Source organism: Camelus ferus, chromosome 19 (assembly GCF_009834535.1).
Source record: "Camelus ferus isolate YT-003-E chromosome 19, BCGSAC_Cfer_1.0, whole genome shotgun sequence".
NCBI classification, from domain to species: domain Eukaryota; kingdom Metazoa; phylum Chordata; class Mammalia; order Artiodactyla; family Camelidae; genus Camelus; species Camelus ferus.
Window position 1 is genome coordinate 31479903 of NC_045714.1, and position 15636 is coordinate 31495538.

The 15636-nt window shown below is 51.3% G+C and overlaps 1 protein-coding gene and 1 long non-coding RNA gene across 3 annotated transcripts; one reads left to right on the forward strand and one right to left on the reverse strand.

Annotated features, from left to right (window-relative positions):
* Positions 1–666: 666 nt before the first annotated feature.
* Positions 667–11655, reverse strand: LOC116657959. Of its 2 annotated transcripts, none has more exons than XR_004313145.1 (3): positions 11525–11655; positions 7953–8195; positions 667–1792 (listed from the first exon to the last, which is right to left on the reverse strand). It is a non-coding gene; the product is annotated as an uncharacterized LOC116657959 (long non-coding RNA). The 2 variants fall into 2 exon arrangements; XR_004313146.1 differs by having other exon boundaries at positions 7953–8187; positions 11525–11651.
* Positions 1509–13380, forward strand: LRRN4 (leucine rich repeat neuronal 4). Its single transcript, XM_032461854.1, has 5 exons — positions 1509–1628; positions 2671–3343; positions 4449–4653; positions 9096–9233; positions 10713–13380. Exons 2-5 carry the CDS (start codon positions 2680–2682, stop codon positions 12034–12036), a joined length of 2331 nt encoding a protein of 776 aa, XP_032317745.1. The 5' UTR covers positions 1509–1628; positions 2671–2679; the 3' UTR covers positions 12037–13380.
* Positions 13381–15636: the final 2256 nt, after the last annotated feature.

Consider the following 15636-nt stretch of genomic DNA (forward strand, 5'->3'; position numbering starts at 1 on the left):
CTGTCCAGACCCCTTGCCCCACCAGTGCACAGAGCAGCATGCTGATGTCACTGTCTGGGGTCCTCTTTATAGTTCTCCATGGAAAGCCACTTCCTCCTCAGGGTTTCTCTTCAAACCGGCATGTCTCAGTGGATTTCTGTTGGCCTCAGGTTGTCAGTTGCCTTGAGGGCAGACCCGGCTGGTTACACTGAGAGAAGCTGAGGTTTTAGCTGATCTGCTCGATGCTCTCTGTGCCCGTGAACCAAGCAAAGGCAGAGGTAAGGGCCTCACCTGAGGCTGCCCACTGACCCCCAGGCTGGTCCTGTCACCTCTCCACCTTTCCCTGACTTCTCCGTCCCACTGACCTCCCCTGTCATTTATGTACAGTGTTTCTACTGGGCCTCAAGCTCCCTAAGTAGCAACTGCCCCATCCCAGACAAAGTTGCACAAAACAGACCTCTCCCCGCCTCCCGGCCCGGCTGATGAAGGTATACTTCTGAGCACCAGGGCCAAGGGCTGGCACTTAGGCTGAAAGGATATTTTTCAGGCTTTGGGTGGAGAAGGCCTCAAAGGAGATCCCAGTGGATAACTTGCAATTACTCAATTAAACAAGCCACTTCCCAGAGGTCCTGGAGTTCCTCAGAGCAGCTCAGATAAGGACTGACAGGAGGAAGGATGAAGTTTTGGTCTCAGGGTCTGTGTATACAAGCTGAAGATGATTAAACCCCGGGCCAGGGGTGAGGGCAGTGCTGTGCCGATCAAAGACCCTCAGACAAAGTGACCAGTCTTGGAATTCTGGGGGAGAAAGGCACTGTCTGCTTTCAACAAATCTGCTCTAAGCAAACCACATTTAGCATCCCCACTTCAGGGAGACCTGGGGCTTTTGGTAACCAGAATCAATCACCCCAGCATTTCTGCTCTCTTGATCGGTCCCCACCCCTTCTGAGAGACAAACATGCACACTGTCACCAAACTGGGTCCCAGAGAAACCAAACCAACCCTTCTCGAGGGCTCCTGGTCTGTGATCCGGTCTGTGCCCGTCCCTGCTCTCTCTCTCTGGGGACCCCCTCTCCTGTAAACCTCTGCAGGCCTTCCTGTGGACTGGGGTGCCTTTCTCTTTCGGAGATGGGGCTTCCTCCTCATTCCAGCTCACCATTTAGCCTCCAACCATCCCAGGAAACAGGAACCACCTGGCAGGAGCATCAGATTCCTGGGAAGCCTCTGCCTCACTGTGCCCATCAGCGCACAGCTGACGATTCCCTCTGGCAGAAATGGCTGACTCCCGCCATCTCTCAGGCCAGGGAAAGGTGGCGGGGGTAAGGCCAGGTGAAGATGGGGGAGGGCTGGGAGGAGGTGCTGTGCCTGGAAAGGGGCAGGCCCAGGCCAGGGAGGGGGAGGAGACAGGCATCGAGGATGTTGGCTGAAGACCACAATGTCTCAGTGAGGAAGGAGGGGCCACAGAGGTGGGGGTATCTCAGGCTCCCTGAATGGCCAGGGGCGTCTGGGAAACAGCCCTCCTTCTGAAATTCAAAGTTGAGCTGCTAAGTTCAAAATTCAAAGTTCAAACTGGCTCCTGGAATCTATAAGACAAAACTGAAGACTGCATACAGACGCCCAGAGCTGCCACACCCTAAAAGGACAGCTTCTAGGTGAGTATGACACACCGCTGGACACACGGACTCCTAGCTTCAGTTTCCAGGCTCTTTCTCACTGCCTTGACCCCCAGCAAGCAAGAGGGAGGCCTTTCCCCTGGAGCCAGGGTGGTTGCTCAGGGACCTAGCAGTCGGCAGAGACGGCTGGAGCAGAAATACACCTGCAGAAAATGAAAGGATATATCAAGCAGTGACCAGGATCGGACTGGAAGTAGCTTTACTGCTCCCACGCCAGCCCACAGCTGCCTGATCTACCCCTACCTGATCTCCCAGCTGCCCTGTGCAATCCTGGGTGCTCCAGAAAGCCCACATCTAGCAGCCCTCAGCTAGATCCCTTCTGGGCAGGGCTGACCTCAGGAGCCCATGCTTTTGTTGGGACCAACGTGGGACTAGGAAATGCTCTCCTCCAGGTTCCCAAGCCTCCCAGCTGCCTGGAGGCACTTTTTTTCCCCTGAAGGCAACCCTGAGTACCCTCCCAAGAAAGACCCCTAAACTTATTTTGGCAAACCACATGACAAGCAAACTGGATTCACCTGTGGCTGGGTAGTTCTAAGGGGAAAAACTGGGGCAACCAAGTTTCGTTGGAAATAAAACCTTCCAGTCCAAAGTCAGAGCATCTCCCCAACTGAGGTCATCCACTGGCGCATTATTGATACACGTTTATGCGACAGCGTCTGCGCACCTGGGGAGAATTTAGAGATAAAGGCCATCTTCCCTTCCCCCCAGAAGGTCATGGGATGGGGACAGGCAAAGGAAGAAGGTTCAGTAACAGATGAGCTCATTCCGCCAGAGCTCACTTGTGGCTGCTAACCTTCGGGGGAACTAGAGAGAAAGGCAAAGCTGTGGGAAGGGCAGGAGGCGCCGCGGTGTGCGGCAGATGACAGCAAAGCCCGTCACTACACAGCCGGTGACCTGGGGAACACCTCCCGCCCTTCAGGGAACACTCAGGGCTGGGCTCCTCCCGGGGGGGGGGGCACATGTGCCCCTTCGTTCGGGGTTTCCGCTGCATTTAATGGGCTGTCCGCTGTTCTCTCCCCAGCCACGCGCCATGTGGTGGGCCCTGCTGCTGCTGCTGCTGCTGCTGCCGCCTACAACGCCGCGCCTGAGCCGGGCAGAGCCTCTCCAGAAAAACGCGGTTTTCCGGCTCACTCACCGGAGCCCTTGGGGGAGCCGGGCCAGCAACGCCACGGTCTCGCCCTGCGACGGGCTCCCGGCGGCGGGGATCGCGACCCTGAGTCTCGCGAACCGCAGCCTGGAGCGCCTGCCGGGCTGCCTGCCGCGCACGCTGCGCAGCCTCGACGGCAGCCACAGCCTGCTGCGCGCCCTGAGCGCGCCGGAGCTCGGCCGCCTGCCGGGCCTGCGGGAGCTGGCGCTGCGCCACAACCGCATCGCCGCGCTGCGCTGGGGCCCCGGCGCGCCCGCCGCGCTGAGCGCGCTCGACCTCAGCCACAACCGGCTGGCCGCCCTGCCGCCGTGCGCCGCGCCTGCGCTGCCCGGCCTCCGCGCGCTGGCGCTGGCCGGGAACCCGCTGCGGGCGCTGCAGCCCGGGGCCTTCGCCTGCTTCCCCGCGCTGCGCCTGCTCAACCTCTCCGGCACCGCGCTGGGCCGCGGCGACCAGGCCGCCATCGCCGACGCCGCCTTCGCCGGGGCGGGCGGCGCGCCCCTGGCCGCGCTCGAGGTCCTGGACCTCAGCGGCACGTTCCTCCCGCGCGGTGAGTGCGGGCGCCCGGCCCGCGATCGCTCCGGGCAGGGGAGGGAGGGCCGTGAGCTTCCTCCAGGGGCGCTGCCCTGGCCCACTGCTCGCAGTACCGCTCGGAGAGATTCCCGAGATTCCCCCGAGTTCAGGGCACCCTGTTCAAGTCTTGCGTCCCGAGAGATGGGGACTACTGTCCCTGTTCTGCCTGCGAGGGGGCCAGGGCAGAGAAAGCGCAATGGCTGGCCCACGGCCCCACAGCTCATTAGCAGTGCCTCCACATCCAAAGCCACGCTTTTCGCCGCTCTGTTCCACCGCTCCCCAGCGGGGCCGGGCAGTGCTGGTAGCGTGGGGAGTGGATGCAGCGCTTTGGGGCTGATTGATTAATGGAGCAACTTAGCACCAATTAGTTCATGTGAAGCACAGGATGCTCTGAGGATGCATTCATTGATTTCTACTCTGTTGGCCCAAACTGCGTCTGTGAATGTTGAATCCTTCAAACAAGACGCAGGAGGGAGGTGATAATACTGGTTCTCCCGCACATGGCGAACTCTTGACGGGTTCACAAGATTGGTTTTATTCAAAACAAAAACAAAAACACTTCACGTGTCTATAATCACTTGTTTCTCCACAGACAAGAGAACAAAGGGCAAGAACAGGAAACAGAGGCGAAGGGGCACATTCTCCATTTATTACAGGTTCTGAGCCTCCTCCTCTCCGCCTTCCTTACATTCCTCAAAGATTCCCCGCCTCCAGGCAGCCGTCAGAGTAAAGGCTGGGCTGTGTCCCTGTGGAGTTTAACAAGAGGGTGGGCCAACATCAGACTTGGAGACAGTGTCCTGGGGTCAAGCCCTAGCCATGGCCCTTCTCAGCTGTGTGGCCTTTAGCTATTCTTCTCTGGGGCTTCAGCCGTCTGGGGCTGAACAATGTAGAACTGGCCATCTCTGAGGGCCCTTCGGGCTGAAAACTCAGCCCACGCTTCTGAGATTCCTAAAGCTGCCCACCGTGCCCATGCTCAGCAATGACCTTCACCACTCACCTTGTTGCTCATTATTTCCTCAACTCCTAGCCAGCCTCCTGAGTTTGTGCCTTCTCAGCAGCAGGCAGCTTTCCCTCTGTTTTAGTTCAGTCGGGATGGATCAGAGACTTGCCAAAGCTCAAGTCCCTCTACCTGAGGAAGATGCCCAGACTGAGGAGCTTGGAGGGAGACATATTCAAGACCACCCCTGAGCTGCAGCTGCTGGACTGTCAAGATTCGCCAGCACTTACGTCTGTCCATACGCACATCTTCCAAGACACTCCTCGCCTACAGGTCCTCCTATTCCAGAAGTAAGTGTTTCTGAATCACATGGTTGATTTTTGCCCGTTCCACTAAGTTGAATAGGTGTAACTATTTCATAGAACAGACTAGACCTTCCATTTCCTTCCTCTGCTCTTCCTCAGGGTCTTGTTCTTCCTCATCCTTTGGGTGATATCGTAGGCGCATCCCAGGTAGTCCATCCAGGCAGCTCAGTCCTGTCCAGAATAATGTTAAAGCTCCAAACTCTCATGCATGTAAAGTTTCCTTTGAGCCCAGGAATGAGAAACTTGCAGTGGGAAGAGGGGATCAGGGTTTTGTCTGTTTCTCCATCCACCTGCTTCCCCATGTGCTTATGCAAGTCAGCCCCTTCCAGGGCTTGAGCAGGTCCATGAAGGAAAAGTGAGAGGGTAGAAAAGTCCTGCTTGCATCAGGACCTGACATTGATGCCCTCTGGCCCAGTGGATGTCCAAAGTGTCACTATATGAAGCTTCCTTCCCAAGAGCAACTATTGTCCTGACTTCTAACAGAAAGGGCAGTGTCCCTTTGAAGATGATCCCAGGCCACCTCCTTTCCTGGGGACCCACACTTGGGCCTGGGGAAGAAAGCCCCATTGCCCCACCATCACTCTCAGAGTAGCTTCTTTTTTCCCTCTGCCAGCTCCAGCCACAGCCAGAGTACTTCACTTTGGGGCTTGTCATGAGGGAAAAGGAGATGGACAGTGCAGAGCTCAGTGCCTGGCACACTGTGTGCTCTATAACATTAGTGAAGATGATGGTGGTTGTGATGAAGGTGATATGATGATGACAGTCATGGTGATGAGGGTAATGGTGACTGTGATGATGGTGATGATGTTGGTAATGATGCTGAATTGGTGATAGTGATGGTGATGGTGGTGATGATGATGTGGATAAGAGTGATATCTCTGGCTCAGACTCCTCTTTTGAGCTTCAGACTGATGCAGCGTTGTTTAACTTTATCAGATGTGGAACCAAACTGCCTGGGCTCAATCCTGACTCCACCACTTACTAGCTGTGTGAGTTGATGCAAGTTACCTAAGGTCTCTGTGGCTTGGTTTCCTCATCTGTGAAATGGGGATAATGAACGAATCTTCCCCCAATGGATTAGTGAGAGGAAATGCCTTGATATATACCTAGAGCAACGCCTGGCACAGAACAAGAGGTTTGTGTTATTACTGCTGGGCATCCCCACTGGATGTCTCGTAGGTCTTTCAGCATCCAGCAGACAGCTAGGTAACATGAGCCCTGAGCTCCTGGAAGGCCTGGGCTGGAGATACCTAACGGAGCATCCTTGGCACAGAGATGGCGGAGGAGGCATCAGGTGATGGTGGTGATGATGCTGATAGGGATAGCGGTGAAGATACCAGTAAACAATGATGATGTTGATGGATGATGATGGTGGTGGCAATGATGACAGCATGACAGCTTGGCCCCTGCTTTCAGGAAGCACAGAGTTCAGTGTAGGCAGCAGACATCCGACAGTTGTCATGATACACTGGGATCAGTAACAGAGGCACATGCCCGTACAGTGTTATCAGGCAAGTGGGGTTAATGATCAGCTCCAGCAGACTGGAAGAAGAACGTAATTGATCCATATCTTCAATGGTGAGTCCAAACTCACCAGGTGGAGAAAGGCAACCCAGACCCCCAAGAAAAGCAGGCATCCCTGATTCAGAAGTGGTGATTGCCTCTTCTCATCCCTGCGCTTCTCGGTTCCCTGCAGTCTGACCGCCCACTTCAGCTTCATGATGGAATGGATCCAGCGGTATTTCAGCTGCTAAGCCCAGGGGACACTTCTCTATCCATTGAGCCCCTTGCCGATTCTTTCCTCCCTATTGAGACTCCCGTCCCTTTGTCCTCAGGATGCTGCCCCGGTGCTTCTCCAGCCTTCCTGAATAGAGCTGCTTGAGGTCCTTGGCTAGTTCCACTTCTTATAACTTTTTTTTTAAAAACACCTTTATTGTGGTATGGTCCCTGTCCAGTAAACTACACATATTTCAGGTGTACAATCTGATGAATTTTGATACACGTATACAGCCATGCAGCCACCACCACAACCAAGATAGTTAACAGCTCCATCACTCCCCAAGAGGAACAATTTTCAAATTTCCAATTTATCCCTTCCTACCCTCTTTACCCCTGGTCACCATAAGTTTGTTCTCTATGTCTATGAGCCTGTTTCTGTTTTGTAGATGAGTTCATTTGTGTCTTTTTTTTTTTTTTTAGATTCCATATGTAAATGATATCATATGGCTTTTCTTTCTCTTTTTGGCTTACTTCACTTAGAATGATGATCTCTAGGTCCATCCATGTTGCTGCAAATGGCATTATTTCATTCTTTTTTATGGCTGAGTAGTAGTCCGTTGTGTGTGTGTGAGTGTATTTATATATACATATATATACATACATACATATACACACACACACATATTTATCCAGTTATCTGTCGATGGACATTTGGGTTGTTTCCATGTCTTGGCTATTGTAAATAGTGCTGCTCTGAACACGGGTGCAGGTGTCTTTTTGAATTATATTTTTCTCTGGATATATGCCCAGGAGTGGGATTGCTGGATCATATGGTGAGTCTATTTTTAGTTTTTTAAGGAACCTCCATACTGTCCTCCATAGTGGCTGCAGCAATTTACTTCCTACCAACAGTGTAGGAGGGTTCCATTTCTCCACACCCTCCTGGCTGCTCTGCCGGCATGCCCAATGCCCTCTGACAATGCTACTTGCAGGAGGGAGAGCCCCTTGGTGAGATTCCAGCAAAAAAAGAGAAAAGGGATTGTTTAGAAGACAAGCGGAAACTTCCTCCAGACTCGGGCTCTGCCAGTCCAGGTGCAGAGAGCGCCTGGATGCAGACACGTGCCGGGACGTGATGCAGGCACTCCCGTTCCTCAGCCTGTGGTTGGGGCTGCAGCTTGTCTTTCTCACGTGCAGGCTGCACTGGGTGGCAGCAAGTGCCGCCAGATAAGGAAGGGACTCCGTTTCCTGATGTATAAGATGAGTGAAGTATTATCTACCTCATGAATCGACATAATGACATCAATGAGATAATGTATCTGAAGCACTCAGCACTGTTACTGTCCCAAATATTTTTCTTTTTCCTTCTCCTTTAGGAAAAAAGAAAAACACTCCCTTTGCAAGATGAAGTGCTCAGTAAACCCATTCTAAGATTTCCACTCTAGCTCTGTGAAACCTGCTAAAAGCAAACATTTGCATGCACATATAGAGGGTATGGCTTACGTTTCAGTATAAATGGCACACACATATATTCAGTGTCTCACAGGGGACAACAGTCAGGCACCCACCAGCCAGGAGTATTCAGGCAGATCTGGGTGGTGGGTCCTTCCTTGCTCAGAACATCTGCATCTCCCCCAGAGCAGGAGGAGAAGGTGGACAGTTTCCAGGCACATGGAGAAAAGCCAGCCTTTGGTTGGAAGAGGCCTGAAGATAAAATGCAGCTCCTGCTGCTCAGATTATAACTGAGAATGCGTACAGGAGGCCGGGAGACTCTGGGAGTTGTGAGAGTTGAGGCCAAACACTCTGTGGGACTCGAAGCAGAAAGAGCAGAGAGTCAGGGGGGACCGGCCGTTGCTAGGTGCGGTAGACTGTTTGCAAAAATGGCCCCAGTAATTCCTCCCATCCCTGTCATCGCTTCCCTTTGCAGTGTGACTTTGCAGCTCCTCCCATCAATAAGTGGAGTCTGTGCTCCAGCCCTGGAAGCTGGACGTGACCGTGCGTGACTTGTTAGACCAGAGGGACATTAGCAAATGTGATGGAAACAGAGACATGAAAGCAGCTGAGCATTGGGGCTTGCTGGTGAGGACCCCTCCACCACCACGTGCACAAGCCCGGGATAGCCTCCTGGGTGATGAGAGACACAGGGCGAGAGGCCCCCCACAGACCCAGCTGAGGCTCCATATACATGAGGCCATCCTAGACCTTCCAGGCCCAGCTGACCTGGCCCAGCCCATAAGAACCACTGAGTCAACCCACAGAATCATGAGAAAGATTATTTATTGTTTTGAGCTAAGTTAGCAAGAGCTAGCTGATACACTTGCAGAGCACTGGTGTTGAGTGCCGTCAGCTGCAACAGTATATGGTCAAGAGTGTTCTCATTCATTAAAACTTTCTGCTATTTCTTGTGACTGGTCTGTAATAAGAATATCTTACTTCATGTAGAGATTTACATTTATAAACACTTTCATCATCACAGACTTCTTGATGTAACCAGCAACAGGGAGAATTGTCTCCATTTGCTATAAGAGGTGATACTGACTGGGTTTTCTACAGATGGGGAAAAAAAAATCCAGGGTCATTAAGAGTTTTCCCAAAGCAGTATCATTTAGCCCCTAACAGGATGGTTTTCCCTTGACACCACCGCGGCTCTCTGGGAATAGTTTTGACCGGACTGTGAAAGCCTGACTTAAATTGATTTTTGTGTATTTCAGCTGCAACTTTAGTTCCTTCCCCCCGTGGAACCTGCATTCCTCCGAGGTCCTGTCCATTAACCTCTTCGGCAACCCCCTCACTTGCAGCTGTGAGTTGTCATGGCTCCTCATTGAGGCAAAGAAGATTGTCCTAAGCAGGTAACACATTTACAAAACAGATGACTGAGGGCTGAGGGTCAGCCCTCCAGAGCTGAAGTTCTCACAGCTCATGTCTTGCTCATGTGCTCATGTAACCATGCAGGGCTGGTTGGCAGTGTTGGGTGGGGTGGCTGTCCCCCACGTAGTCACACGCAGGGACCCGGGAGATGGAGGCTCTGCCTCCCTTCCAGGCAGCCAGAGTGGCAGAGGGTGTGGAGCAGCTGACTCAGGAGGTTTTAATGAGCCAGGCCAGGTGCTCATTACTTTCACTCACATCCCATTGGCCAGAGGGCAGTCAGCAGGCCACACCTACTGCAAGGAAGGCTGGGAAATGTAGTCTAGCTGTGTGCCAGGTAGGGAAAAAAACGGGCTATGTAAACTACTAGCTTGTCACTGCCAAAGCAGGGTTAGCATTGCCCCATTTTACAGATGAGAGAATTGGGGCCCAAAGAGGAGTAGTACTTGCTTAGATTCATGCAGCCAGTGGCTGGAGGAGGCAGGATCTGCTTTCCTCCAAAAATGTGCTCTTAACCACTGGGCCCCACGGAGTCTCTAAGACAGAGCCTGGCCTGTGTCATTCAGTCCAAGGCCAGTGGGCTTATAGAGCTCTCCCAGGACAGGAGAAAAAGAATTTCTATGGAGACTTTCCACTGGCTGCTGGCTGGAAGAACTGTCTTACATTGGGGGAACCATGCCCAGGCTGGCCACAGGGAGAGGATAGGGGCTAGGGTCATCTCTAGTCTTGAGGACCCTCAAACCAGCTCCACCAGTCAATGCATCCTCCTTGCCGCTCACTTGGAGAGCCGTATCCTGCGGGGTTCTTTTCTAACCTCCCACCCAAGCCTGGACAATAAGTGGCTCCGTCTGCCCCCCTTTCCCATTCCTGTCGCCTCCAAAGACAAGCACCCAGGTGTTTTGCAATGAAGGGTTCTGCTCTGGTATTAACGAAGCAGCTGAGGGTGCTGGATCTTCACACTGCCTACCACTGCTGATTTTGTCTCTTAATTTCTCTCTGCCTCTACCTCCTCATCTGTAAAATGGGGATAACAGTGCCCACCTCATGTGGTAGTGCAGATTTAATAGTCCCCAGCACATGGCAAGCCCTCAAAAACTGTTGTTAGTATGAGTATTGTTACTCGTTCTCACTGCCAGGAAGCAGACAGGTGAAAATCAAATGGCAGATCACACTTAGAGCATTCGGACTGCCCTTCACAGCGCTAACCCTGGCTTTAGGCTCTGCGTTTGCTAGCCATGCTGCCTTGGGCAGTTAGTTTCTCTTTGTGAGTTCCCATTTCCTTCTCTGCGGGGAGGGTTGCCCTGAAGGTCAACGAGGTGATGCGAGTTGAATGTGTCCCACCTGGTACCTGGCAGATGCTCCACAAGGCTTGGGAGAGGGATTATCTGCACTGAGGACTCAAAACCCAGCATTGAAGCAGCCCTCATGCCAAATACCTTCTAACCAGTTGGCCTTCCCTCTAGGGCAGCAGACACTCTGTGGGTACCAGCTGCAGGATCCGATGGCACTTCCTCAGCCCTGCTCTCGCTGTCCCAGCTGCCCAGTGTGTGCCATTTGGACCAAAACACCACCCTCCTTGATTCCAACCCACCCTCCTCGTTCTATTCCACCCACGCACCATCTATACAGGGTCCCTCCACCCTGCAGAGCACAACCCCCTCCACTCAACCTGCGGGAGGCCAACAGAGTGTCACCAAGGTTCCCTCCCTCCCTGTGGATTCTCCCACACGAGCCACCGGGCCGTACAGCCGTGCGGAGGAGGGGGTCGTCCCCTCCACTACCACCTCTCCAGCAGGTTCCAGCAACTCCGGCCATCCACCCAGGGCTGCTGGCACCGCCGGGCCAGAGCACCGAGAACATGCTACGCGGCTTGTTCGGGAGCCTAGCATTTCAGCTGCCTTCACCCCATGGGCCAGCAAACACCCTGCTCTCTTTCCTGCCTCCCGGAACCCACTGAGCACTCCCCAGCCCCACCAGGCAACATGGGCCACCCCGGTGGCTCCGCACCCGCGTCCTTCCGAGGGCGGGATTGCAGTCTTGAGGCTGGACCTCCAGGAGGAGGAGGTGGGGGCACCGGCCTGGGATGCCCCCTGCGATTACCACCCCTGCAGGCACCTCCAGACGCCGTGCGCAGAGCTGCAGCGGCGCTGGCGGTGCCGGTGCCCGGGCCTCAGCGGGGATGACACCCTCCCAGACCCCCCCAGGCTGCAGCCGGTGGCCGAGACCACCGACACGTCGGCGCTGGTGCGCCCCCAACTCGGTGGTGAGGGCCTACCAGATCCGCTACTCGCCCGAGGGCCGGCCGGGGAACCAGTCGGTGGTGGGGGACGTCTGCGCCACCGCGCGCCAGCACGCCCTGCACGGGCTGTCGCCGGCCACCGCCTACCGCGTGTGCGTCCTGGCGGCCAACGGCGCGGGCCTGAGCCCGTCTGGGGCGTGCGCCGCCTTCAGCACCAGGCGCAGCCCCGCGCTGGTCGCCGCCGGGCTGGGCGCCGCGGGCGGCCTGCTGCTTCTGAGCACCGCGCTGCTGGCCGCCGGCCTCTGACGCCGGCGCGGGACCCCGCGCGGGCCGCGCCGCCACGCGCGCCTGGTGGCCTACCGCAACCCCGCCTTCGCCGCCGCGCCCCCGGCCGCGCTCCCGCGGGCGCGCGCGCGCTGAGCCCCGGCTGCCAGTCTCTTTTGTCACATTGGAAGCGACAGCCTCCAGTCATTTCAGGGAAGTTCCCTCATGGTCAAGTTCTGGGTAAGGCTCTGTTATTCAAGGGAACGAGTCCAGTGGATTCATAATCTGAGAAGTGGGGGTGAGGGAGAAGAACCACGGGCTACGTTTCCCGGGGACTTCCCAGTTTATTAGCTGCATTTTAGGATGTGGCATCAAATGTACTTCTAGCTTTAAAGAAACTGCAGTCTTCAGGAATGTCTGTGAAACACGAGAAAGGCCGTCCTTTCAAAGTCCACGTTTGCTGCATTTCACCTAAGACCGAGCGGGCAAAGGAACTGTGAACACCGTTTTTTAAGGACGCATAATACATAAGCTCACTTTCAGGAACTTTTTTTCTTAAGAGAGAAGAAAAGCGCTAAAGGAAAACCTCAAGGCTCTAGTTAGAAGCCAAAGCATTTCTCTACTCAAATTGTATCAAAGCCCTTTTATATGATTTGTATCTGAATGTGGATCTTACTATATCATTTTTTACTTCTAGAAAAACTTGGGGGGGGGGAGTGATTTTATTAGAGTGGGGTTCATTATTTCTAGATTTTTATTTTCTACATTAGCATTTATATAAGTTTCCTGTGGCCACCGTAACAGACTACCACAAACTGGGTGGCTTAAAACAACAAATTTATTCTTACAGGTTAGGAAAGAAATCCACAATCAAGGTATCAGCAGGGTTGGTTCCTTCTGGAGACTGAGAGAGAATTGTCCCGTGCCCCCTCCTAGCATTTGGTGGATGCCAGCAGTCCTTGGGTTCCTGGGCCTGCAGATACATCAGTCCTATCCATGCCTGGTTGACTCATGGCATGGCATTCTCTGTGTCTCTGTGTCTAAATCCCATCCCCTCCTTTTTCCCCCCATTATCTTTTGCCCAGCCTATTGAGATATAATTGACATCTAACAGTTTTTAAGCTTACGGTGTACAATGCAATGATTTTGATACTGGTATATTATCGGGAAATGATTACAGTAAGGTTAGTGAACACATCTGTCACTTCATATAGTTATCTTTGTGTGTGTAGTGAGAACTTTTTATCTACTTTCTTAGCAACTTTCAAATATACAGTACAGTATTAACTATAGTTATCATCCTGTCTTCTGGCTACATTCAGTCCCCAGAACTTACTTGTTTTATAATTGGAAGTCTGTACCATTTGGCCACCTTCACCCATTCCCTCCTGCCCCTGGGCACCACCAGTTTACTCTGAGTTGATTTTTTTTTTTTTAACTATCACATGAGGCTCTGTTGTGCAATGGATAGTGCATTGGACTTTAAACTATCACATATGAGATCATACTGAATTTGTCTTTCTCTGTCTTATTTCACTTAGTATAAGGCCCTCAGGGTCCATCCATGTTGTTCCAAATGGCAGGATTTCCTTCTTTTTTTTAAATTGAAGTATAGTCAGTTATGTGTCAATTTCTGGTGTATAGTATAATGTCCCAGTCATGCATATATATACATATATTTGTTTTCATATTCTTTTTCATTAAAGGCTACTACAAGATATTGAATATAGTTCCCTGTGCTATACAGAAGAAATTTGTTTAGCTATTTTTATATAAAAAGGTTATCATTTGCAAATCTCAAACTCCCAAATTTATCCCTTCTCACCCCCTTTCCCCCAGTAACCATAAGATTGTTCACTATGTCTGCAAATCTGTTTCTGTTTTGTAGATGAGTTCACTAGCATCCTCTTTCTTCTCGCTTTTAGATTCCACATATGAGTGATATCATACGGTATTTTTCTTTCTCTTTCTGGCTTACTTCACTTAGAATGACGATCTCCAGGTCCATCCATGTTGTTGCAAATGGCATTATTTCATTCTTTTTTTATTGCTGAGTAGTATTCCATTGTAAAAATATACCACAGCTTCTTTGTCCAGTCATCTGTTGATGGACATTTAGGTTGTTTTCATGTCTTGGCTGTTGTAAATAGTGCTGCTATAAACATTGGGGTGCATGTATCTTTTCAATGAGTACCCTATAGATGTATGCCCAGGAGCGGGATTGCTGGATCATATGGTAGTTCTACTTTCAGTTTTTTAAGGAATCTCCATACTTTTTCCCATACTGGCCGCACCAAATTACACTCCCACCAACAGTGTAGGAGGGTTCCTTTTTCTCCACAGCCTCTCCAGCATTTGTCATTTGTGGACTTTTTAATGACAGCCATTCTGACTGTTATGAGGTGATACCTCACTGTAGTTTTGATTTGCATTTCTCTGATAATTAGTGATATCGAGCATTTTTCATGTACCTATTGGTTGAATAATATTCCATTATATATTTTTCCTTTATCTATTCATCCATTGACACTTAAATTGTTTCCTTGTCTTGGCTATTGCAAATAATGCTACAGTGAACATGAGGATGAAGATCTCTCTTGGAGATAATGATTTTATTTCCTTCAGATCAGTACCCAGAAGTCAAATTTCCCTCTTCTAAGGACACTAGGCATTGGCTGAAGACCCACCCAAATCCAGCATGACCTCATCCTAACATTATATATACAAAGACCTTATTCCCAAATAAGGTCACATTCACAGGTACTGGGGGTTAGAACTTGAATGTATTTTTTTGAGGCACAATTCAACCCACAACAGCATTTATTTCTATTGTAAAAAAAAACAAAAAACAAAAAATCAAGTTTGACTCCCATGTATCTTCTGCTGCTGAAACACACTGCAGCACAAAAACCATGCTGCAGAAACTGAGCATTATCTAAGTTTGACCCGAATAACTGAACTGTACTATGTATTTCCAGGTGTTTGTATTTCTAGCCTTCCGTTCCCAAAATTCAAAAGTGGATCCCTAGTTTCATCATATACGTAACCAGGAGAAATGGGTATCTACCAGCTCCTGATTTAATGCAAGGCAAAAGCCCAAAATGTGACTAACAGGAAAGTCCTCAGGCATGTAAGTCAATTATCTTGACTTTTTTGGCTTAATATTAAGACGGAGTCTGTTATATGAAGGCACGAAAACGAATTTCTGTCGTGCTCTGAGTCTGTATGCACAAGTATACACTCAAACATACCTAATACAACTCCAGTGTTTTACAGACCAGCAGAATTTACGTTTTACAGCAAGTATCCAAAACGCTGAGGCAGCCGGGACCATTCTTCTACAGGTTGAAATGGAAAAAGTATATTAACCAGAACCAGATTAAGACCTTAACACTGAAGAGACTATGGATCCAACCGATAAGTCGGTCCAAACAGTATCAACACTAGACCATAAGTGAGCATAACGAAACACAAAATTCTGATTTCTCCCCTTCTTTATTTCAGGTTTTCCTTTTTTTGAACATCATTTGGTGTGCTCATGCGGTGCTAGTGCTGAGATGTGCTCAATGTGCCTCTTGAGTGGTCAGGCCAGCGGTGGTTCTTCCACCTTGAGCCTCACTGCCTCCCAGGCCACCCTTCTCTTCCGTCTCACCCCCTTCCGCTGGATTCAGTAGCAGAGTCCGTATTTGCCAAGCCAATGGTGAGGGCTAATCTGGGAATAAGGAAGCCAGGACCAGCAGGCAACAGGGAGGCACACCGACCCAAGGATGCCACAACCAAGAGGCATGAATTTTGCTTATCACCTCCCACATTAATACAGCTCAACAGGCTACGTTTAGACCTTCTCACTGTGTGATTTCATATTACATTTGGGTCAGAACCCA